Consider the following 22,006-nt stretch of genomic DNA (forward strand, 5'->3'; position numbering starts at 1 on the left):
CTGCTATGCCAGGATATAGTAAGTGTGAGGTGAGGGCGAGGTGTCCACATCTCGGTGGACACCTGAACCAGAGGAAAGGCACATAACTGCACTCTTAGAACAGTGGACACCTCAACCCTGCTTTAAGTGGCGGTAGTGACAGGTTTGTTGCTTAATGAGACAGTTCTTGCACCTCATACAAACCCTCGTCACGGCTCCACCTTCTTTGCCCCACTCAGACGCCGCCAAACTCAATGTTTCACACATTTCGCTACTTACCGGCGTCAAGTCTTTCAAGTGCCATAGTCTTTCACACACGTCGCACACATACACAAATGGATTGTTCACAAAGTCGGCCTGAATGGCCTGAGTCGCACTGGCGCTTTCACTGAGTTTCACCGTATAGTCCGTCGATCAGCGAGTCTTGACATCATCTTGAGGCTGCTGCTGAGAGGCCCTGGCCCGCTGCTCAGCCTCCCGGCGACACCGCTTTGCTAGGCGTTCCTCTAGTTGCTCTGGCATCTCCGCTGCGTGCTTGGCCTTGGCCTGTGCGTTCTTCCTCTGGGTAACCGCCAACTGCCAGGCAACCATTTCGGGATCCGGCGAATTCAACTTTTCCGCTCTTCTGTGACGCTCAGCAGCGACTTTGCTTTCCTTCTCCATGGCTGTAGCCTGGCTGTTGTTCCTCATCATCCTCTCCTTCTTCTTGGTGGCTCCGGGGCACCAGCTGCGCAGCTGTGACGTCACTCGCTCCTCGCGCATGTGCAACTTGGCTCAGCCACTCTCACGCGAAACTGCTCATCCACGGCCAGTGTAGCTCACGCTACAAAACTGAAGCCATCAATTAACTCAGAGCAACCACACAAGAGTGGCTGAAGTCAGTCGAGACAGCGCTACCTAGATGCAATTTCAGCGGCCGAAGTTATGAATGGAGCAAACACTGCTTAATCATAGGAGATACTGACTTTCTATTGTTATCGCACATGTTACTAATCCCAGACACCTCAAAACTGTCGCTGAATCATTTTAAGTCGTCGTCATTCGAAGCCGAAACATTACACAAGAAGGGTGCTCAGGGAAGGGGGAAGGGAGTGATGCGACGAGAAGGGGGCATGGGTCAGTATGGCACGATAACATCGCATCGAAACCGTAGAGAACATGCTGGGCATCAACTGCATCAAAGCTTTGTAGCTCAGAAAAACAAGTACTCTTTTGCCTCACTAAATACAGGTTGGCAAGTACTCAAAAGGTTGTGGATCACGATGAACTCTGCAATGACTGCTGGCTTTGTGACTGTATCAATCCATGTTAATTGCTTTGAGCTGTGCATATGTCGTAATGCCATTGAGCGGAGAACTACGTAACATGGGTCTGGGGGCTGGGGAAAGCATTGATTTATATTTGAAGTCAACTTTCTTTTGGCCAGCGAGGGGCGCGTGCGAGTTGTGGGGTTGTCTTATATATAGCAATATATCGTATACATTGTGCGTTATGACCTTTGTAGAGTTTTTTAGGATGTGTTCGCGAAATTTCTGTGCAATTTGTGCACCCCTTTTTGAAGCCTTAATTTTAAACAAAAAAAAGCGTGCAAATTACGCGAGTGAATATAGTACTCCCCTGTGGGCACACGATTCCTACTCATGGTTACCCCTTTTGCCGCCTGTTTTATGGATCCAGCGGTCATCTCGGACCAGCTTGAACACTCCGCCATGTGCAAGATCGGTTTTATTGGCTGAAAATGCTCTCCACGGCTGAATGGTATGTGGCCAGCCAGTTGTATGCAATGTCAGAACCCAACGCCTTTCGACCACTCCAGCTGGTCTGCTGCAGCCTGTGACAACTCTTCATGTTCCATTTGAGCAAGTCAGCATAGACCTGATAGGCACGCTTCCGAAGTCTTCCAGTGACAATCGCTGGATCGTCGTCCGTGCTGACCATCTTACTGGCTATTGTGAAATGGTAGCCCTCCCATTGGCCGTGTATCAAGTGTCGCTCTTTCTGCTCCACACCGTCATCCTACGCCATGGCTCACTATGAGTTAGTAATAAGAAGTGACCGAGGCCGTAAGTTCACTGCAGATGGTGTGAAGGCGCTCTTGTGTCTGTGCACAACAACTTTCCACCACCCGACGCCTTATTACCCACAAATGAATGGCTTGACTGAGTGCATCAACAGAACTTTAACCAATATGCTTTCGATATCTGCGACCTCTGACCACAACAACTGGGGACACCGTACTGCCTTTTACCACTTATACTGACAACACTGCGACCCATGAGACTACAGGATATAGCCCTTTCCTTCTTCTGTACGCCCAGCCACTGCCTTACACCCTGGACACTATCTTGCCTTTTTCTGCCAATGATGACCCCGCATCGCAGAGACCTGCCGAAGACGGGCTGCATATTGCCTACCTACAGACAATAGCTTCGCAAGAACGCTCCAAGGCATGCTACAATGAAAACCATCGGCATGTCACCTAAGCTCCAGGCAATGTGGTCTGCCTTTGGCGGCCACTTAGGTGGCACAGCCTTCATCAAAAACTGCTGGCACACTACGACGGGCCTTACATCCGTCATTAATCGCCTCAGTGATGTGATTGATAAGACAGCACATCTCAGTGCAACTGGTCACTGTTCCACAAAAATCATGTTCGGACGCGGCACGGTTGAAGCCATGTCACCCTTGAGAGACCCCTTAACTCGCCCAGTGGGCGTCAGCTACGCAGTGGGAAAGTGAAATGACTGCAAAGACACTGAAGCACTATGTGCGCATGAAAGAGAAAGACAAGCCCAGCTCTTTCACTCTGGGCCCTCAAAGGGCTCGCAGCTGGATCGGGGCCTCTGACTGAACCTTGTCCTTCATGAGGGCTTACATTTGTAACAATATAAACACATCTAAACATTGTGCCATGCTCCTTACTCCAGTCAGTTCTACATGCGGTGCTTTGATAGCTTTTAAAAAATGACGAAAGGTCACAAGATGTAATGCAGTGGTTGAAATGTGTTTGTTCAAAAAATAAGAAAAGAAAGTACTCTGACATCAGCACTAGTACCAGGTGTCCGGACTGCACAAGTAGCTCAACAGACCCCTTGCACCCTTTTAACGCCTTCTGTGAAACCGAAAGAAGGCTTTAGCCACGACACAGCCTTCCCCGTAGTCCCCAGAGTGGAGAGAGCCAGCTTACATGGGGCGCCCGGCTTCATCCTTCGGAGTTGGGAAGTCAAGAAGGTGCCCCTGCTGCTGCAGCAGTTCCCGCAGTTCATCCACTTTGGCTGTAATCTCTTCCGGGTCATAGCTGCAGGCACACAAGTTTCAAATATGCACACACCAATTAGGGGAACAGCATGAAGATGTAAGAGACAAAAACAAATTTATATTTCTATTTGGCAATTCACATGAATGAAGCCACAGCATGGTGGGCATAGTGTATGCTGTGCAACTTATTAGTGGAGACGTGTTCTGTAGTTGGTGCAGATCCATTATCGAAGAAATTACAGCGTGCAAGACAAGACAAAGTAAGCACTGACATAGGTAGTGCTTAAAGGTGCACTGAAGAGGAATGTGAACTTGTCTTTTTGCCGCGGGAACTTGATCTACACGTTCCTAGCATTCTTAGAAACTGCGACTTATTGCCCTGTATGGCCGATTTCCCAAATTAAATCGAATTAACGTCCGGCTCCCGCCCTTTTTTTTTAATTCTCCCTCGTACGGTGGGCGGAGTCAACCAACGTGTGGAGTGCCTTTCACCCAGTCCCGTGGCGGCTTGCCGCTCTGCCATCGGCGGAGTAATACGTAGTAGTCCGTAGTAGCAAATAGTCCGTGAGTATTTTTATTTCTGCGGGCTTATTTTGCGGCTATATTATCTGCGAATGAAACTATTTATTCATGGAAACCTAAAAAACAAAATAAAGCGACAGCAAAGCCTTCACGGAGCTGGCTGAAAGGAACTTCACGCGTTGGTCGACTCCGCCCACCGTACGAGTGAGAATTAAAAAAAAAGGGCGGGAGCCGGACGTTAATTCGATTTAATTAGGGAAATCGGCCATACAGGGCAATAAGTTGCAGTTTCTAAGAATGCTAGGAACGTGTAGATCGAGTTCCCGCGGCAAAAAGACAAGTTCAGAATCCTCTTCAGTGCACCTTTAACTAATGACTGCTATGGGTTCTGTGCTGTGTGTGTGTTATGTAATCAGTATAAGTTGCCCATATAGAGTTTACACTGCAGTACCCCAGCTCCAGTTATGCTAACTGCAAGCAAAAGCATTTACTGCTTCTGGGAATACACTTATCCAATTCACTAAAGTAGTAGCAGGAATAGGAAATGACACTCATTTCACTGGATGCTGGGAAGTATGGCTTATGCCCACTGAACCTACACAGATAATGCTTGTTCACTGCTTATAAGCAATGTGTTTATGATGCAATGACTAAATTTTCTTTGGCACTATAGAGTCTTTGCCTCCACCACAGTGTTCCTTCAATGCACATCCCTCAATGTGAATTGTGATCCACAGAAACCAGTACCTAATATACTATTCACAGCCATTAACTTTTACTTTGACTGATTCATTACCCATTGTGTACAAGATGATTGCATCCCTCCACTGTAAATCATAACCTTCTACTATACTCAACAACAGCCTTTCCTGGCAATGAAAGGAAGGCTAAAGGGGCACAGCGTCCATAACTGCGTCATTCTGCCAAATTGTCTGCCCGTCTGGCGCACTGCTCCCTCCATAACAACTTCATTCTGTCGCTGGAACAGCTGCCGCCATCTATTGAAGCTTTTTGCAACTAGACGTGCCTCTCAAATTTATCGTAATCAAAAAACCGTTTTTTCCTTAACTTTCAACATTGAAATCTAGTAGCTGCATCAGAAATATGCCTTAAATACTGATTATCGACAATATACCAAATTTTAAAAGAAAAATAACTGCACGCCGGAACTATATTCCGCTGTATTAGGAAGAGGGGGTGTGCTTCGGCTCACAGCTTCCACTCCAATGCTAAAAGTATTTGTTGTGAAGTAAAGGGGGAAGCATCAGGGGTCACAAGGTGAAGCAGTGTTCTGGAGGGAATAAGGGGACCAGCAGATGACATGCCTTACTGCGGAGTGTGCCCAACATCCTGTCTCCATAATCTCATAAAAGATCCCTACAACGGATCCCAGACTTAACATTCAGTTGAAGAGATGGGGTTACAACCATGCTGGGATTCCTAGGATGCCAGGTACATTTCCAAAATGATCTAGGATAGGCACCCTCGACAAAAGATGCTATGGTTTCTCCTGGCGTCATTGCATTTGGCACAGGCCCACAGCATGGGAGCAGCAGAGCCGCATGTCGTATGTCGCATGTTGGGCACAGTGGTGTGGTTCCTGCTTTTCTGCAGATTTCGGATGCAAAGCTGGCATCCAAAATTTGCACCAAATGTTCCTTTTTGCATTGAAAAATGCGGTAGTGCCTCCTCCCCACATACCACTAGACAGGAAACATTTCCATTGAGTGACAAGCTTCCTTGCTTCATTATGAGGCTGAGCAGCCTATGGTTAAATTGAATTTTAAAGAGGACCTTCCACCCTCCTTACTGAAACCTTAATAAGGCTTGATCAGCCCAGTGAAACAGTGGTTAGCAACTGGGGAACTGTGTATGTCTGAGATGCTCTCTGTAGCACTGAAAGCCCTTGCTCAATTAAGCACCATCTCACTTTGCTTCACTTCCCAGCTCTTCCTAGTGTACTTCCTAGCTCTTGGATTAACTACCTTCACCCTGGCAACCTCTTCTGATGATGCCGAAACTCCATAGCACCTGCTTTGCTCATGTACAACAAAGTGTAATAATGCATAGTAAAGTATAGTAGGGGTAAACAGTACTGCTACACCTACTTTGCCTTTGGTAAGCAATGCAAATTGGCTGTAATTTTTTTCTCAAGTGTGGAAATAAGATATCAGTGTATACGAATAAGTATGTCTGGATGCTCATCATGAGCAAACAACCTTGAGCTAAATCCAATAACCCATCTCTTCTTTTCATCTTATATGCCTAATGTCATAAATATTGACGTTAATTCTCATGAAATTTATATTAGCCAAATAAAATATAACACCACTCCCTTATATTTTTACTGGAAATGCATACTATAAATGGTACGTTTATTCGGCTTCAGTTTAATGTGCTGCATGCTAATGTAACAATATAACTTTTTCAGTCAAAAATAATAACAAGAACCCAGAAAAAATGCCCATTTTTCCCATGGTACGGAAGGAGTTAAAGAATATGACTCTTGACTTTATATCCAGCTGGAGGCAAACCACATAGCACATTTCATGACCACAGTGCTTTGCAGCTGCTCTTCCTGAATGAGAACACTGTATTTAAGAAAAAAGCAGCAGAGTACCTAGTTTTTGCTTCCATCCTTATAAAACAATGCCACCTCGAAAACTGCGCCTCAGACAAAATCCTTACCCTTGTTCCTCCATAGTTTCTTGCAGCTCCAAACACTTGATCTCCAACTTGCGCTTGCGCTCATGGTCGAGGATCTCGGAGTTGGCCTTGCGGATGAGCTGAGCATCCAGGCGCTGGATGTCTTCCTCCGTCTTGTAGGCAACCTTCTCACGCGAGCGTTGCACGAGGGAGAGATTGCGCTGGACATAGCCGTTGGTGCCACTGCCCCGGGCAGTCTGCAGTCCAATGCCGTTGTACATGGCCTGTTGCCTGCACAAGTTTTTTTTTTCTCTCTCAGAAACACACACAAACAATCTAGCCCCCTTTGCAATTATGGACTCATCAGTAGAAAACAATGCAGTCCAGCATATAAGCAACAGCATTTTGTGCACAGACAGACATCACTCCGTACACCTAATATCATTACAGTACAATAGTCTTTCCGACTGCACTGCACTTGCAAAATAAATGGGCAAAAAAGGCTCCGCACTGCATAATGTGCATGGTAGAGGAAACCAGAGGGCTTCAGTTTCGAAACATTTATCACGCCAGCCTAGGACACAGGATTTTTCTTAAATTCCAATGAAAGTAATGGAGGTCAGCCTAAGCTCAGGTAATTTCATGTAAACCTAACTCCTCGAGCACCACAGCTGTAAACTGACTTCAGCTCAAGCTGGTCAGCGCCATGAGCAGCTATTAGTATTGCTACTGCACTATGGATATTACACCAATATGCCCCTGTTGCCAAAGTGACTGACGACGGTGGGTACTCATAGTTGGTTTTAGGTTTGGTTTTATGGGGTTTAACGTCCCAAAGCGACTAAGGCTATGAGAGACGCCGTAGTGGAGGGCTGTACGCCTACTTTCATAAGGAATGAATGGCAGCACAGTAAGCGAAACAGTCAAAAGGAAGAGACCAGTGACATCCGTCAACAGAATGCTGGAATCTAACAACATATTTTGTTTAATTGAAGTGTATATAACACAGTAGGACCTCCAGTGAGTATACAATTACCGAAACTAACACTGAATAAGGTGTTAACAAGTCATTTAACAATTATCTAATAGTGCCAATGAATGTCCATGTCAGATCTCCATGCCTAAAAATGGCTATTTCTGAGGTAAACTCATGTTAAAGATTTTTACTTTTGTGCAACAAAAATGCAATAGACCCAGTTTAAATCTTAAAGGCGCTTTTAGTTTCTTAATACCTACAACACTTGGCTAAAATAACTCATTTTACCGATGCAACTTCGAAACGACACTCCACAGCCTTAAGCGTCTTGCAAAGCACGAATGTGTGGCTAACAAATTTAGAACCTGTGCTTCCTGCATCAGAGTAGTTAGGTATAAACAAGTGGCTGGGCAGAACATGCCAACTGACCATGCTAGAATATCCCACGCGTTATGCCACAAGAACAGCAACAAAGAGCTACATATGGAGCCTTGGTCCCTCTCAGACATTACAAGTAAACACTCCTTTACTTCTCTAAACACTGATATATCTCTGGCATGCTACCAGCGCAAGAAATCGGCAATATTTTTCATAAAACCTTGAGTGGATATTTCTGGCTTTGTGTTGCCTAAAATAAAGCCTTAAGAGTTTTAAACAAACTTTTATAGCCATTGAAGGTACCATCACTAGTGAATATAATCAGCTTTTCCAATGATTTTCCGACTAGCCTGAGCAGCTGAGACTAGTTTTAAGAACTGCCATCGGCTGCTCTTCGACGATTAACTCTGAGGATGTTGATCCTGTCATCTCAGTGTAAAGGAAGTCACTGTAAAGCTCCAAGGAGGTAATGCAAGGTAGAGAGGTTCCACTATAAGACCCTGCAGATGATCAAAATTTACGAGAACTCAGTATATGTAGTGGGTTAAGATCAATATGGGGATGGAAGGTTTAGCACCTCAAAACAACACATGAGCTATGAAGGATGACAGACTAGAAGACTACAGGTAAATTCCGATCCCTTGAGGTTCTTTAATGCGCACTGACGCCTCAACAGCACATGGGAACTTTTACATTTTACCTCCATCAAAATGTGGAAACTGAAGCTGGGATTCGTTTCGCTTATTTGTTTATGGGGGTTTAACGTCCCAAAGTGACCCAGGCTATGAGGGATGCCGTAGTGAAGGGCTCCAGAAATTTCGATCACCTGGGGTTCTTTAACCTGCACTGACATTGCAAAGTGTACGAGCCTCCTTGGAAATGCAACCGCCACGGCTGGGATTGAACCCGCGTCTTTTGGGTCAGTAGCTGAGCGCCATAACCACTGAGCCACCACGGCAGCTAGAAGCTGGGATTCGAACCTGCAACATCATGCTCAGCAGCTGAATGCCAAAAGCCACTAAGCCACTGTAGCTGATGCTGGTTGGGATTTAAAGGCTGGGAAAACTACACGGATGCCCACAGGACACAACATCGACCTTAGCACCTAGCTTATGTGATACAGACCCACTGCGTGCATAACCCCAGGCTGAGAAGCAGACACTCCCAGGAACCCAGACTGCATTCGACCATTTTTGCACGGCACTCCAGACTACTACTAGCCTCAACAAAGAGAGCCAATAAGCTTGCCTCGGCTACCACGCATACCTGTGGCAAAGATCGACCATTGCTGGCTTTGTGGATTAAAGATTGTGCAAGTATGCGAGTGTGAACAAGCAGAATAATCTAATAGTTGTAAACATCCTGCCCCATAATTTGTAGCTGCTTGTCTTGTCTGCTGGTGCTTACATTCAATTCACCCTCAATCAAACGGGCACAATCCGCTGGTTAGTCACGCGTCACAAGCTCCGGAAGAGTGAAGCAAAGCAGGTGCCACTGACAATGTGTAACACTCCATCCCATGAGTTTCTTATTTTACAGTCTGCTATCTAACAGTTTACTATCTTAAAGCAATTAAGCACGATAAAAGTACCAGATTTAGTGTTCCCACAGTTTTTTTCGCTGAAGAGGAAGAAGTGCCACGCGAGATTCTCCAAAAGTGAGATCGGGCAGCGAAAGCAACACTAGCCCCCTGCGCAAACACTCCTAGGAGATAGTACGCAACCCTCTGCTATTGCCAACTAGACATCACACGTATGGAAAAGCTACAGTTCTGGGCTGACAAAGTGCGAGCGTTTCATACAGAGGCTGCCATTTATCATGTAGTGACTACGCGACCACCTGTGCAAACAAGCCCGCCCTGTGAGTGAGATCTTGCGCCACACGACCGTAAAAATATGCGCCGTAGAGAGTCCAGCCCGCTTCCACTTGGTCGGAAACTTTCCATGTAAGCTGAAGTTCCACAGTGACTAAGACCACCGCGAAAACAAAACGTACGAACGCAGAAACAAATGTGTGCGCCTGTTTTCGCGCTAGAGCTGCAGTACGAGCAAGCTCGGACTACCGTCTCGGTTAACTTGAAAGCTATCCGTGAACTCAGTGCTCGTGTTACTACAACAGAAAGCAAGAGCATTTCTAGCTGTCCCTGCTTCGTTGTCGGAATGTGATGCCGCTGAGAAACCGGCGATGCCACGATAACACCAATTTGTTTACACAGACCAGACATGCAAACGGCAATACGCTGAAGCGCGTTCACGGCCGTCGCAAGTGACTGAACGGTATCACTCACCGCTAGTAGAAGCTAGTGCACCAAAAATACGTCCACTGCTAGTGTGGCGACGATAACAAAACGATCGCGCACAATATACGACGCTTTTGCGTACGTGACGTTATCCCTCGGCCATCGAGGCTAGCTGCAGATGGCAGAAGCAACCGAGACGCAGAATCGCAAAACAAGCAAAAAATTAGAGGAGGCACGAAGCCCGATACCAAGCCAACGCAAGCCATGTCTCCATGGCAGCAAGCTCCGGGTCTAATACACGCGGGTGTACCACTCTACAACAGCGAGGTAGCGTTGGAGCGGTTGTGTCATTAATTAGGAAGTTGGACTCCTGTGGAAGGTTTGTTCTTATTCTCTAAATTGTATCTTGCAAACGTGCTGATGTGTTATGTGAGCGTAGACAAGAGTTTCGCGTGATTCAGCTGCCCCTTGCGGTGTGACACTTCGCGTGATTGGAGTTGCACTCCACTGCACGATATGTAAATTGGCTGCCGAGACGATTGTTTGATGAATTTTAGGTGCCACGGCGATAGTGCAGGCTGTGAAAGGTTGTGGATTAATTCCAACCTGCTGGGATTCAATGCTTACCGAAATCTCGCTTGATTGCATTTAGCCTCTACAGAAACGCAACCGGCGCGGCCGGTATCGAACCCACGACCTGGGGCTCGCCGGCCAATCGCGGCGTGTAGCAGCTTTAACGTTTACAGAGCTCCTATTGAGCAAGAAATGCGATGAGGAATGTAGATTTTTAAAAATTCAACTAGTTTCTTCCTTTTGTTACGCCATTTCACGTTCTTTTCAGTGCGACATTCCACATTCTTTTTTCACAACAGGTCCCTGCAATCATGACGAATTTGCGGAGGTACTACACTGTGATATATGCCCAGTGCTTTTCCCCATGCAACAAATACCTCGTGGCGGCAAGCAACTACGGAGAGATTGCTGTCTTTGCGTAAGACGAAATATGCCCCCTGATTTGTTTCCTTTCACTGTGGCAATAAGACAACATGCTAAAATAACTATATCATTACTTGTTTTCAGTGTTTCTCACTTTTTGTCAGTAGAAGAGGAGGATGGAGAGAATTCACAAAGAGACCCGTTTTACAAGTTCACAGGTGGGCTTTCCAATGATGAAGCTTTCGTGATGTTACTTAAACCAGCAGCCAGCTCTCAAGGGGGGAAATAACGGAGTTGTACATTATGACAACAACCAAAATCTTGAGACATATGGAGAAGTGTGCTATGTTTGATGATTGTGCTAGTTGTGAGACAGCCGAAACGGGCAATGGCACTCATCTGCAGAAGTGGATGGGCAAATACTGTCAAATTCATCTCAGAATTAGAGGTTGCTAACTTGAAATTTCTTGAGTTTTTATCTTCTCCTTCTAAAGTAACAGTTTGAGTTGCAGTCTGTTGTCTCGTACAGTTACTGTGCTTTCATGCTATAGTGTTTTTATTTGCCTTGATGGGCTTTTAATTAAATACGCGTTGATATTGTTATTTTTCTTTGAAACAAAGTTAATAAAGCTAATGGAAGCTGTCTCATGATTTTGCATTCTACCTTATGTGACTTTTGGCTCCCTGCACTTTCTCCACATCTCTCACGCTTTCAATCTTACAGCACACTCAGGCAGCATTTTCGCAATGGTCATGTGTGAAGACTTCTTGATCAGGTGAGTTCCTCTTTCTGATAAGCTTGGAGGATTACTGTTCAGTGGATTGTGTCTTGAAAACAACTAATTAGTTGTTTCCAGCATGACGTCAGCCCCTAGCTGAAGCTTAATAAGCAACACTTGTTTTATTCTGCAGCGGAGGCAGTGGTGAAATCTTTGCTTGGAACTGGGACAAGCTAAAGAAGAAATCCGTGGAGAAGTGCTGGGCCCTTAGCATACCACAAGGGTAGGCTTCATTTTCACTTTTCAAAATCTCTAGTGTATGGCATTATCACCTGAAGCAAAGTTAGGGTTTTGCACCCAACAGTGGCTTGATTTGGGGTAGTTGTTTTGACATTAACGCTTGAAGATCCTGCGCAATCGTCAACATTGTACATGTGGACCCAGGAACCACAGGACACGAGCACTTGAGTGCAGCTAGCAATTGTAGTCGCAAAACATTCGCGAATGAAACAAATGAGCTCTTTGTTTTCCTCTACATCAGTGTACTTCTTTCACTTGTTCCTTGATCAAGAGTCAGTGGAGGCCTGTGAAATGCTGTTCAAGAAGCTTAAGTTCCTTGTCTGTGAGCCCAATCAAAGATGTACTCTTCTGCGCACCTGTTGTGCCCGTTTTTACCAGGGGTGGATTTGTGGGTCGCTTTTGGAGAAAGTGAATGGGGAGTGTGATCCCATTCAAACCATATATTTCTTCGACTGTTTTCACAGAAAAAATGGCAGTCGGCACGATTTCTTATGTCAAATTTCTCGCTTGGAGAGGACAACCGCCCCCCACTGCCTGCCTCCACCTGCCCACCTAAAACTGTCCCTGGTTTTTACAGCCCCTTGGAAACTTTGCACTTTATGATTTTCAGTGCTTTGGTAACATCATTGTGTTAATCTTTTCTTACTCATGACTGTACCATGCATGATGGGATGGGTATTTCAGGGTTTCAAAAGCTAGTCGCTTTACAAGGAGACTGATCTAGCCAGACATTTTAGCTTAGATGAACTGCTGTACTGATATAGCGGCAGGAGCAATTATAAAGGGGTGCACTTCATTTAACAAGAAATTTTATTGAGGAAAACCTCTTCCCCCACTTTTCTTTCTTTGACAAAGAAATTTCATAGAAATATTTTGTGCAGATGGGAACCCTGCCTCCCCCCCTTCTAGGAGTCGCCCATAAATCTACGTCTGTATAATGGTGAATCATGCTTACAGCTATAATGGTCGGAGAACACTTCTATTGTAGCAGAAGAGAAGGATTTATCATTTTGCTTTTTTTTTCTTGAAATGCTGGTTATAGTACTGATAGTCATACCATATAACTTCCTATTTCTACTAATCATTGTTTGAATTTTTGTTTTCTATGGTGTGACAAAACAGTGGATGATCTTGGTCTTTCCAGTGAGAGTATTGTGCAGCCTGAAGTCAATGCACTGGTCCTTTCTGGGAAAGTGAGTACAGCGGTTCCACCCAAAGTTCATTATTGTGACCACAAAAGCATGGCCTTACATTTCTTCACTACCATTCCAGGATTCAGAGCAGAAGCTTCTCATAGCTGGCTGTGGAGACAACAAGATATACGTTTGGGACATTGAAACAAGAACGCTCCTAGTGAGTGGACTAACCAAAGCATTTTTGTCCTGCTTTGAAACACTAGACCTGTCTTAATGGAATAACTATTTTGTAACTTCCAGTGTAATGACTGGTTATCATGAAAAATATCATTTTAACACTTTTTACATATAATCACAGAATGTTACCATGAGCAGGATTAGAAACCTTTGGCATTTCTTGAAGGCAGAGTTCACGTTTTTACAGAGTTTCCCGTTTAGGTATTAGCTCTTCGCCTGTGCATATATAGCTGGTGATGATACACTGGCAAGTGAATTCATGAACTGTGATGGTTTTCCGGTAAAACTATTGTAAACAAAGTTTGTGCATAGGCAGCAACGATTAAATGGACTACAGGCTCAACTCCTGAGCATTCCATTTCTTAAGCAAAAGCTATGACTGTGAATTCAATTTAAAGCTCTTGATGTTATATGTGCTGTCAGGTTGTGGCACTATCCATGCTGTTTTCTCATGCCTTGTCGCTTTCTTGCATTTACAGTCTATGCTTGATAAGCACACTGATTACATTCATGGCCTCGCCCTGGCATCGAACAACACACAGCTCTACTCTGCTGGTGAAGATGGCGCCGTTCTCAGCTGGGGTAAGCAGTTCATTGCTTATTGAGAAGTATTTTGAGGAACAGTATTTCACATGATTTAAAGCCAGAGTTTGTGCAAAATGTATGGACTGTAGGACCAGCTTTCTTGAGCTATGCAAGTGCATTAGGCAACTTTGGCATGAAGATAAGAAAGATGTAAAGAGACACAGATGATTATGTGCCCAGTAATAAGTGCAATTGATATGATTTTTTAAGTTTTCTGCAGCATTATTTTCTGTAACGGCTTTTTAAGCAGTTTAGCAGAAGTCGCAATACACAAAGCTGTTTTTGTTGGTACTGCTTTCCAAGGCGTATCTTTGCTTAGAGGTAGCAGGTACAAAGTAATTGTTTGTGCACCCCAAGTAAAAAAGTCATCCATTTCATGATGTAATGGTGTTGAGACTATAAAGGATTTTTTTAGTCAGGAGACGAGTTTTATTCAAAAGCATATTTGTTTCATCATACTGAGCAAGGAATTGTCTGCTGTTTTTAATGTCTGAATGCTGTATCCTTGTCTTGTTCAAGCAGGACTATATGACACCCTTGTTATTACTTGGTGTTGCTTGAAAGTTCCAGCAGCTTGCTACAAGCTACAACTTGCTCTCTGTTGCAGATGTTCGAACCCTCCGCCGAGAAGTGTTTCACATTGAGCCTTTCAAGCATGAGGTATGTTGGCTTCCCCTGTATAAAAATATATAGTATATATAAAATGAAAGAAAGGGTCCTTGAGGCCAGGTTTCACACTTTTGGCTGCTATTAATTAATTGCAGGAGCTGCAGCGGCCACGGTTTGGCAAGTGGATTGGATGCGTTGCTCTCGAAGCTGGCGATGAATGGCTGGTAAGTATTCATTAGCCAAGCATTCACTTGCACACATATGCCTGCTTTGTGAGGTAGGAAAGGAAATAGCGCAGTAACTGTCTCGCATATCTTGGCGGACACCCAAACCGCGCCTTAAGGGAAGGGATAAAAGGGGGAGTGAAAATGGAAATAAGAAAGAGGTGCCGTATTGGAGGTCTCCGGAATAATTTCAACCACCTGAGGATTTTTATTGTGCACTGACATTGCACAGCACACGGGCGCCTTTTGCGTTTCGCCTCCATCGAAACGCGGCCGCCGCAGTTGGATTCGAACCCAGGTACTCCGACTCAGTAGATGAGCACCTTAACCACTGAGCCACTTTTGCCTAACACACATTGTGTTGCAGAGGTAGTCTATTGCTGTGCTTGGAAATGCTCCGGAAAGATGCAGCTGTTTGATACAGCTTGAGGGATAGTGGCAAGCTATTATTCATGACCGGAGAGTTCCTGCATATAAATACAAGTAATGAAGGGCCCTTAGCAGCAAGGTGTGGACACAGGCAGGGCATTTACTGCACTCGTGTTTTCGCAATGCTAGATAGGCCGAACGCGATATGAACCAAGAATTCTTCCTTTCTTTTGCTGTCTTTGGAAGTGAATGGGTTAGTGTGTGCCCCAAGATTGCTAACTCCATGGATGCATAATAACTTGATGTGTCTGGCACTTGACATTCACCGTGGCAAATGAATGCTTGCTCACATTTGCAGGTGTGCGGTGGTGGCCCCAGCTTGTGCATCTGGCACATACCGATGTCGTCTCCTGCCACACGCTTGGCAGATTTGGCAAGGCCGGCTCATGTGGCGCATTTCTACGACGACATGGTTAGTCAATCCCCTCGTGCCATGGTCCAATACCTGTGACTTCCAAGTGGCCTTCCATATATCTGGCGATTGCATTGGGTGTTTAGCAGCTCTGCTGCTTTGTAGCTTGTGCTTGGGTAAGGGAAACGTGTAGTACATAAACTCCTGCTTCAAGATAGAGGCGCAGCTATAGTTTTTTTAAATTAAGAATAAAACGTGAAGAAAATTTGAGTTTCCCACCTATGCAAAAAAAAAGATGCTTGTCAACAGGACATTTGAATCAATCTTGAGTTTTACAAATGCCCATTTGCTAGCCTTTTCTCAACTCTTTTAGGTGTCACTCACCATGCTGTCACCAATGCTTGCTTGAAGTTTACCCACTAAGCAGCAGAGCAGATAACAAGAGTCCTCGCCCCGCTGCCTCATTGTATTGCTCTTTTTTTCCGTGTACATGGATCTCGCTCTTTATGCGCCGACGCATGACAGTTGAACTGTGAGATAAAGCACAGCACTCTTCAGAATCATTGCTCCTATGTATACGGTGGCTACTAGCAACATGGAGCACATCGCATATGCCTTTGCCCAGAAGCAGTTTCCATTTATGGGCTTAAGTAGCAAATGCAGTATGGCTTTCACGCAACTCCTTATGTAGTACTTGACTTTCGTGATACACTGGCAGCTTAAGCAACAAGCAAAGCTTGAGTAGCATCAAGCGCTGTCTGCTGACTTGGTCTCCTGGGCAGTTGCTCTTGCATACTTGAATTTGTTTTTTTGTTTTCTGAATAGGAAGCAAGGACAGGTCTTTTTGTGAGCTTCTAGTGAGAAAACCCCTTGTGCCAAGTTGTTCTGGAAGCAGGCATGATGTTAGGGTCCCTTGCTTCCCAAGCTTTCTTTCGTTCTTAATTCTCTCGTTCTCTTACCTGTTTTCCAGGTAGTAGCAGGAGGGGGTGAGCCGAACCTCTACCACTGGACCTTTAGTGGTGACCTCAAGGCAAAGATAGAGACGTCAGCATCAAGCTTGTACAGTGTTGCTTTTCAATTGGGCCCACCCCAAAAGGTAAAGGCCTGCTTGCTTACTAAAAATTTCATTTTTGGACATGTCTTGTGCACATGCTGAAAATGATTCTAAGCGTGTCTGCCGAGTAGGGGACACATGCTGGCCTAGCTGCAGTATGCAAGAGCTACCAGGATCATATTCTGGTGCTTAGTAATGAGGTGAAACTCGGAAAGTATTTGCTTAAGCAAAACCCTGGATATATATATTTAAATAACTCAATAGGGTGGCTAAATAGGAAATTGAAGGTAAAATCATTCATGACAGGTCCAAGAGACATGCTTTACTTTTGGAGGGGACATACTCTGTATAGTGCATGGCACTCTATGCAAATTCTTAGGCTATTCTTGTGTTTTACTTTTCAGGGGCTGTGTGTTGCAGGTTCAAGTTACAAGATTGAAGTTTGCTCAAATTTTCTGTATCGGGACTTCTCCTTGCACTTTTAAAGCATCGCTTCATTTCAGCAGTGGCATCATTAAAGATTCATGTACAGTCAGGCATTCATTCTCATTTTTACTGCAGAGCAAGCAGTAGACTTTGTTATTTGTCTCTCAGAAATTGTGTCAAAGCTGCTGTTGTAAAAGTAACAACAAAATTGAAATAGCAGTAGTCACGTCCATCATCCATACAGTCCTGTGAAAGTTTTGTATATTCATGTGCGTCATACACTGTAGAGGAAATGGTTTGCTTAACACAAGATTTGGTTGCCGCATTGTTTCTAAACAAGGAGTGCGCTTGCATCTCTCATTTTTGAGAGCTTTAAGCTGTGAGAACGGGGCACACTGTAGACGACACATTCTTGCATGTGGCATTTGCATGTTCCCTGAGTAAGAAACACTGGGAGAGTTTTTACCACTAGTTGTGTGGAACCTCCACCCTTTCAATTCCCAGCAAGGATTCTGGATGACAGGCTTGTGTGTGGGCTCTATATTCGCTCTTTTAGCGTTTTTCCAGTGGCGTGGGTGAGGCATCCTTTGATATTGAAGCCCTGTCTTCAGGACCTTTTCCTTTAAACATTCAGCTGGAACCTTGAACCCTGCGGGTGCTCAAAGAATTGTGGGCAGAGGTTGCAGCACAGCGTAGGAAGACAGAGATCAGAATGTGTGCATCTGGCTGAATGTGTGTGCAGCAAACGCCAGCATCGTTTCTGTAGGAACTAAGGAAGTAAAGCCCCTCCATCGCATTTTCTGTTCACCAGTTTAGTTAGCGCCAACCTCCCCATCCCCCACGGTGCTTTTTCCTCGCATAGCTTCTGATCTTGATCACCTGTGAGCAGCCTGCCCGCCGTGACAGATTGAGATTAAATTGATGATTGGTCGAAAGAGGTCACATGATCTTGTCATGTCATCACAATGTGCCCATTGTGGTAGGTGGCAACCGCAACCAGTCCACTGGATTGAGAGGTTACATGGCCTTGTGACCTCATCCACTGATTTAGCTGTGTGGTCGAAGTGTACTGGTTGAGTGCTGACGAGTGTCTGAGGAGCAACCCCGAAATGCATAAAAAGTGAAACGGAAACACACGTAGTAGCAGCAATGAGTATCTCTATGCTATCGCATTCCCCTCTTTAGGTGTGTTCAATGTTCCCAAAGTTTTTTTCTGTAATTTTTCAAAAAGCCATGCTGCACTTTTTGGGCCTTGTGTGCAGGCGTGCCTTGTCCAGACTGCTGACATACAGTGGCCAAGAAGCGGCTTATGCGAGCGAATTTAGTTGCTGGTTGCAAAAAAATTAGGGGCGATCAATTGTATTGATGCAAAGGAAATGTGATAGCATTATAGCATTCTTCTTTCACCCATCAATCTATACAGGTGGAGGGAGGCAGATCCCTCTAAACACCACCTAGCAGGTGAAGGTTTCACACAGATGCCGGTGGACAATTTTCACCTGCATGAACCTCCTAATACTATCGCATTAAAAAAAGAGAAAAAGCACAGAGCATGGGGACTGCTCAGTTCTAACCGCAAGGGGAACTATGACATCAGCAAAATGGCTCACGTGGAGGTGGCACGTTACAGTCAAGCCATACGTGCTCCCTGCTACAGAGTTTGTAATTTTTTCTTGTGTGAGGTCTCAGCTTCTAAGCATAGGATACGAAGACCATGATGTTAGAGCCCAGCAAAGATGGCTCCTTTATGGAGCAAGCTGCAAGTAATGCGCGAGCCTTATTAAATCTGAACCCTCTACATACGCTTTGTCGCTGTGCACGCTTGATCCTTGACCTAATGTCAGAACATTGTTTTCCGTACCATTTAGCTGTGGGCATTAGCCGGCATTAAGAAAGCACAGTGAACATACGCCTCTTGCACTTTCTTGTATTGTCTTGCAGAAGCTCATCCAAAGTAATGGTGTAGAATGCGTTGAGCTCTTCAGGGGTTATGTTCCTTTGCTTTAATTATTCTTTTGCTTCCGTTCAGTATTCCAGTGATCGTGGTGTAAAAGCGCAGCAAAAGCAGTCCTTACAAGACAGAAATGAGAAGAACAGGATATCTGTGATGCCCATAATTTTTCCATGACTGAAAAGTCACTGTCCAGTATAGTAGCCCTTATGCATAACTGTGGCAGACGCGAGGGTAATAAGGGCATGTGATGGAGGGAGGGTATATGGAGATTAAAATTGGCATGGATTTTGCAATGCACATGCATGCGTCTTGATGGCCATGACAGAAGGCCGTGTGCTTAATGCGTTGCTGTTCTTTGCGCATTCGTGGCTGAACAGTGCAAAAAGAGATGGAATAAAGACAAAGCAGGGAAAGCTCTGACTGAAGCTTTTATTCCAGAACATTAAGCTTAGCAAGGACTGCACAATGCGACACAAGGACACTAGTATTCTTGAACGCTTGACCCGGTTCGCTGTATTCAAACATGAACCCACACCAACTGGCCCAGCTCTCGTTTACAATCCAACATCAGTAATGACCTCCCCCAGCGTAAGGTCACCGTGAAATTCTTTCGCGTAGCTCGAAAACCAAAAGGGGTGCCAGCAGCCTGTTCTTAGTGCAGCGATGAAAAACCATGGCGGCCGTTCACTGGCGAATCGCAACATCCGCGCCGAGTGCCACCATTCCGGGCAGGTGGCTGGCGCTGCCCCAGACGAGCTTGTCAATGTTCTTTTCGAGCAGCTTATCCGCGGCACGGCCCCTATGGTGGGCCAAGTTGCGTCGCAGCGTGTCCAGACTGGACGCAGCGCTGACGGCCCCGCTGGACCGGCGGCCGGACACCGCCCGGCGCACGGGAGGCGCCAGCAGCGCCCCTAGCGGCGCGCAGCTGCCGCGGCGTACCAGGCCGCGCACGCCGTGCGGCGTTTGCACGCAAATCCAGTCGCGATCCCCGTAGAGCGCCGTCACCAGAGCGCCCATGGGCAGCAGCAACGACTGCGGACCGCCCAGGTGTAGCCGCGCGCACCGCATCACCACCATGGCCACCTGAGCGGGACACTTGGCCGATGCCCGCCGAAGCTCGGCTTCGGGCCAGTCGGCCGCCTGGGGAACCTGGGGAGTGGCACTCTGGCTGGCGAGGCTGTACGCCTCCTGACGGCAGCAGCAGCAGCAGTTTTTCCGCAGCGGTGCGGACACGGAACAGTCGCTGCAGCTGTCGTCCTCCTGCGTGGGGTTTGACACATGTCGAGGCACCAGCTTTTCGCAAGAAAAAAATTAGACACCTTTAGCATACCGTGCACCGGGATACCGGTACTGGGAGCCCGCGCGCAGCCAATGCGCATGCGCAAATCGTCTTGACGGCGCCAGATGGCGCCACGTACCCGGCAGCTGCGCGCGCGCCAGCAGCATCCGGACCAATCAGCGCGCGCTCAGCGGTGGTGGGCGGGCTCCCGGTACCCCAGTAACGGTAACGCCAACACGGTATGCTAAAGGTGTCTCATAGACACCTTTAGCATACCGTGTTGGCGTTACCGTTACTGGAGTGCCGGGAGCCCGCGCGCAGCCAATGCGCATGCGCAAATCTCCTTGACGGCGCCAGATGGCGCCACGTACCCGGCAAATAAACGCGCGCCTGCAGCATCGGGACCAATCAGCGCGCGCCAGCAGCATCCGGACCAATCAGCGCGCGCTCAGCGGTGGTGGGCGGGCTCCCGGTACTCCAGTAACGGTAACGCCAACACGGTATGCTAAAGGTATCTATGAGACACCTTTAGCATACCGTGTTCACGTTACCGGTACCGGAGTACCGGGAGCCCGCGCGCAGCCAATGCGCATGCGCAAATCTCCTTGACGGCGCCAGATGGCGCCACGTACCCGGCAGATAAACGCGCGCCTGCAGCATCGGGACCAATCAGCGCGTGCTCACCGGCGGTTGGCGGACTCTCGGTACTCCGGTAACGGTAACACGTATGGTAAAGGTGTCTATTGTTACTCAGAACGGTTTGCGGTATCAGTTGGCGCGTTGAAGGAAAGAATAGTCGCAATCTCAATACAGTGCCAGTTGAGTTTTTGCACATGGCAGCAACCGTCATGGGGCACTTTACTGAGGCCCAATATGACGTTTAGTGGTCCTCTCAGCCATACACATAGCGAATGCTGCTACAGCTTGATTCAAGAGGCGCCACTGACCCATGGTACCATTTATACTGAGCATGATTAAACGTGGCAAAGGTGGGGCCAGGATGTTCACAGCTTTCGGCATTCCCTCGCGAACGCGTGGGCTGCAGGGGTCGCATATTGTGACCTTGGCGCATTGCCGCATGCTTTGCCCGAGCTTCTCGATGTCCTCGACACACGGACAGGAATGTGCACGCCAAGTGGGATTTAGAGGGTTTAATGAATGTTGCATTTTACTCTGTTCGTTCCCTGCTCATTAGTGTTCCGTTCGCAGACTGTCGCGCTATATAACAATTGCGCCACTGTTTTCTGACATACGTGGCTCGTTTTGAATAGTCAACATTCCGAATCTCGGAAGGGATAGGGGCTCTCATCCTCCGCCGTCCGATGCTTAGCACTCTGCAGGCGCTGATAACCCCATTATACGACTTAGAAGCCAGCCTCGACATTTTAACAAAGGATATACATTATGGTTTGGTTTGGTCTATGGGGTTTAACGTCTCAAAGCGACTCAGGCTACGAGGTACGCCGCAGTGAAGGGCTCCGGAAATTTCGACCACCTGGGGTTCTTTAACGTGCACTGACATCGCACAGTACACAGGCCTCTAGAATTTCGCCTCCGTAGAAATTCAGCCGCCGCGGTAGGGTTTGAACCCGCACCATAACCACTGAGCCACCGCGGCGGCTTGGATATACATTATGGATGCAGAAGATGGCGCCACCGACGCGATTTCATCGGAGCGCGGTGAATCTAAACAATGAAAAAAACCGCATTTCGAAAGCGACCGCGCCATGACAAACAAGGCATCGATGTTCTAAGGACGTGGCCAGAC

General features: G+C 46.5%; 3 protein-coding genes across 8 annotated transcripts in view; 1 reads left to right on the forward strand and 2 right to left on the reverse strand.

The window, feature by feature from the left end:
- The window catches only part of Srrm234 (Serine-arginine repetitive matrix 2/3/4), a 72,647-nt gene extending 62,438 nt beyond the window's left edge, over positions 1–10,209 (reverse strand). Inside the window, exons 1-3 of one of the 2 annotated variants that reach the window (XM_089574862.1) lie at positions 10,047–10,209; positions 6,448–6,696; positions 3,167–3,277 (exon numbers count right to left, since the gene is read on the reverse strand). In XM_089574862.1, the coding sequence (XP_089430988.1) occupies positions 3,167–3,277; positions 6,448–6,686 (350 nt within the window). In that variant the 5' untranslated portion in view covers positions 6,687–6,696; positions 10,047–10,209. The remainder of the gene's footprint in view (positions 1–3,166; positions 3,278–6,447; positions 6,697–10,046) is intronic. The other variant, XM_089574873.1, reaches the window with a different exon arrangement.
- Positions 10,210–10,229: 20 nt separating this feature from the next.
- On the forward strand, positions 10,230–17,110 carry thoc6 (THO complex subunit 6). Its single transcript, XM_089574876.1, has 13 exons — positions 10,230–10,377; positions 10,871–10,989; positions 11,079–11,152; positions 11,659–11,710; positions 11,847–11,936; positions 13,098–13,146; positions 13,226–13,306; positions 13,806–13,908; positions 14,519–14,571; positions 14,676–14,744; positions 15,472–15,585; positions 16,496–16,621; positions 16,984–17,110. The coding sequence occupies exons 2-13, from the start codon at positions 10,883–10,885 to the stop codon at positions 17,062–17,064; spliced, it is 999 nt and encodes a 332-aa protein (XP_089431002.1). The 5' UTR covers positions 10,230–10,377; positions 10,871–10,882; the 3' UTR covers positions 17,065–17,110.
- Positions 17,111–19,369: 2,259 nt separating this feature from the next.
- LOC149364912 (uncharacterized) overlaps positions 19,370–22,006 on the reverse strand; it is a 112,692-nt gene continuing 110,055 nt past the window's right edge. For all 5 annotated transcript variants that reach the window (XM_089574888.1, XM_089574890.1, XM_089574887.1 and 2 more), the window contains exon 4: positions 19,370–20,219. In XM_089574888.1, the coding sequence (XP_089431014.1) occupies positions 19,644–20,219 (576 nt within the window). In that variant the 3' untranslated portion in view covers positions 19,370–19,643. The remainder of the gene's footprint in view (positions 20,220–22,006) is intronic.

This window comes from Amblyomma mixtum, chromosome 2 (genome assembly GCF_055824585.1).
Source record: "Amblyomma mixtum isolate Tamu chromosome 2, ASM5582458v1, whole genome shotgun sequence".
In the NCBI taxonomy this organism is placed as follows: Eukaryota; Metazoa; Arthropoda; class Arachnida; order Ixodida; family Ixodidae; genus Amblyomma; species Amblyomma mixtum.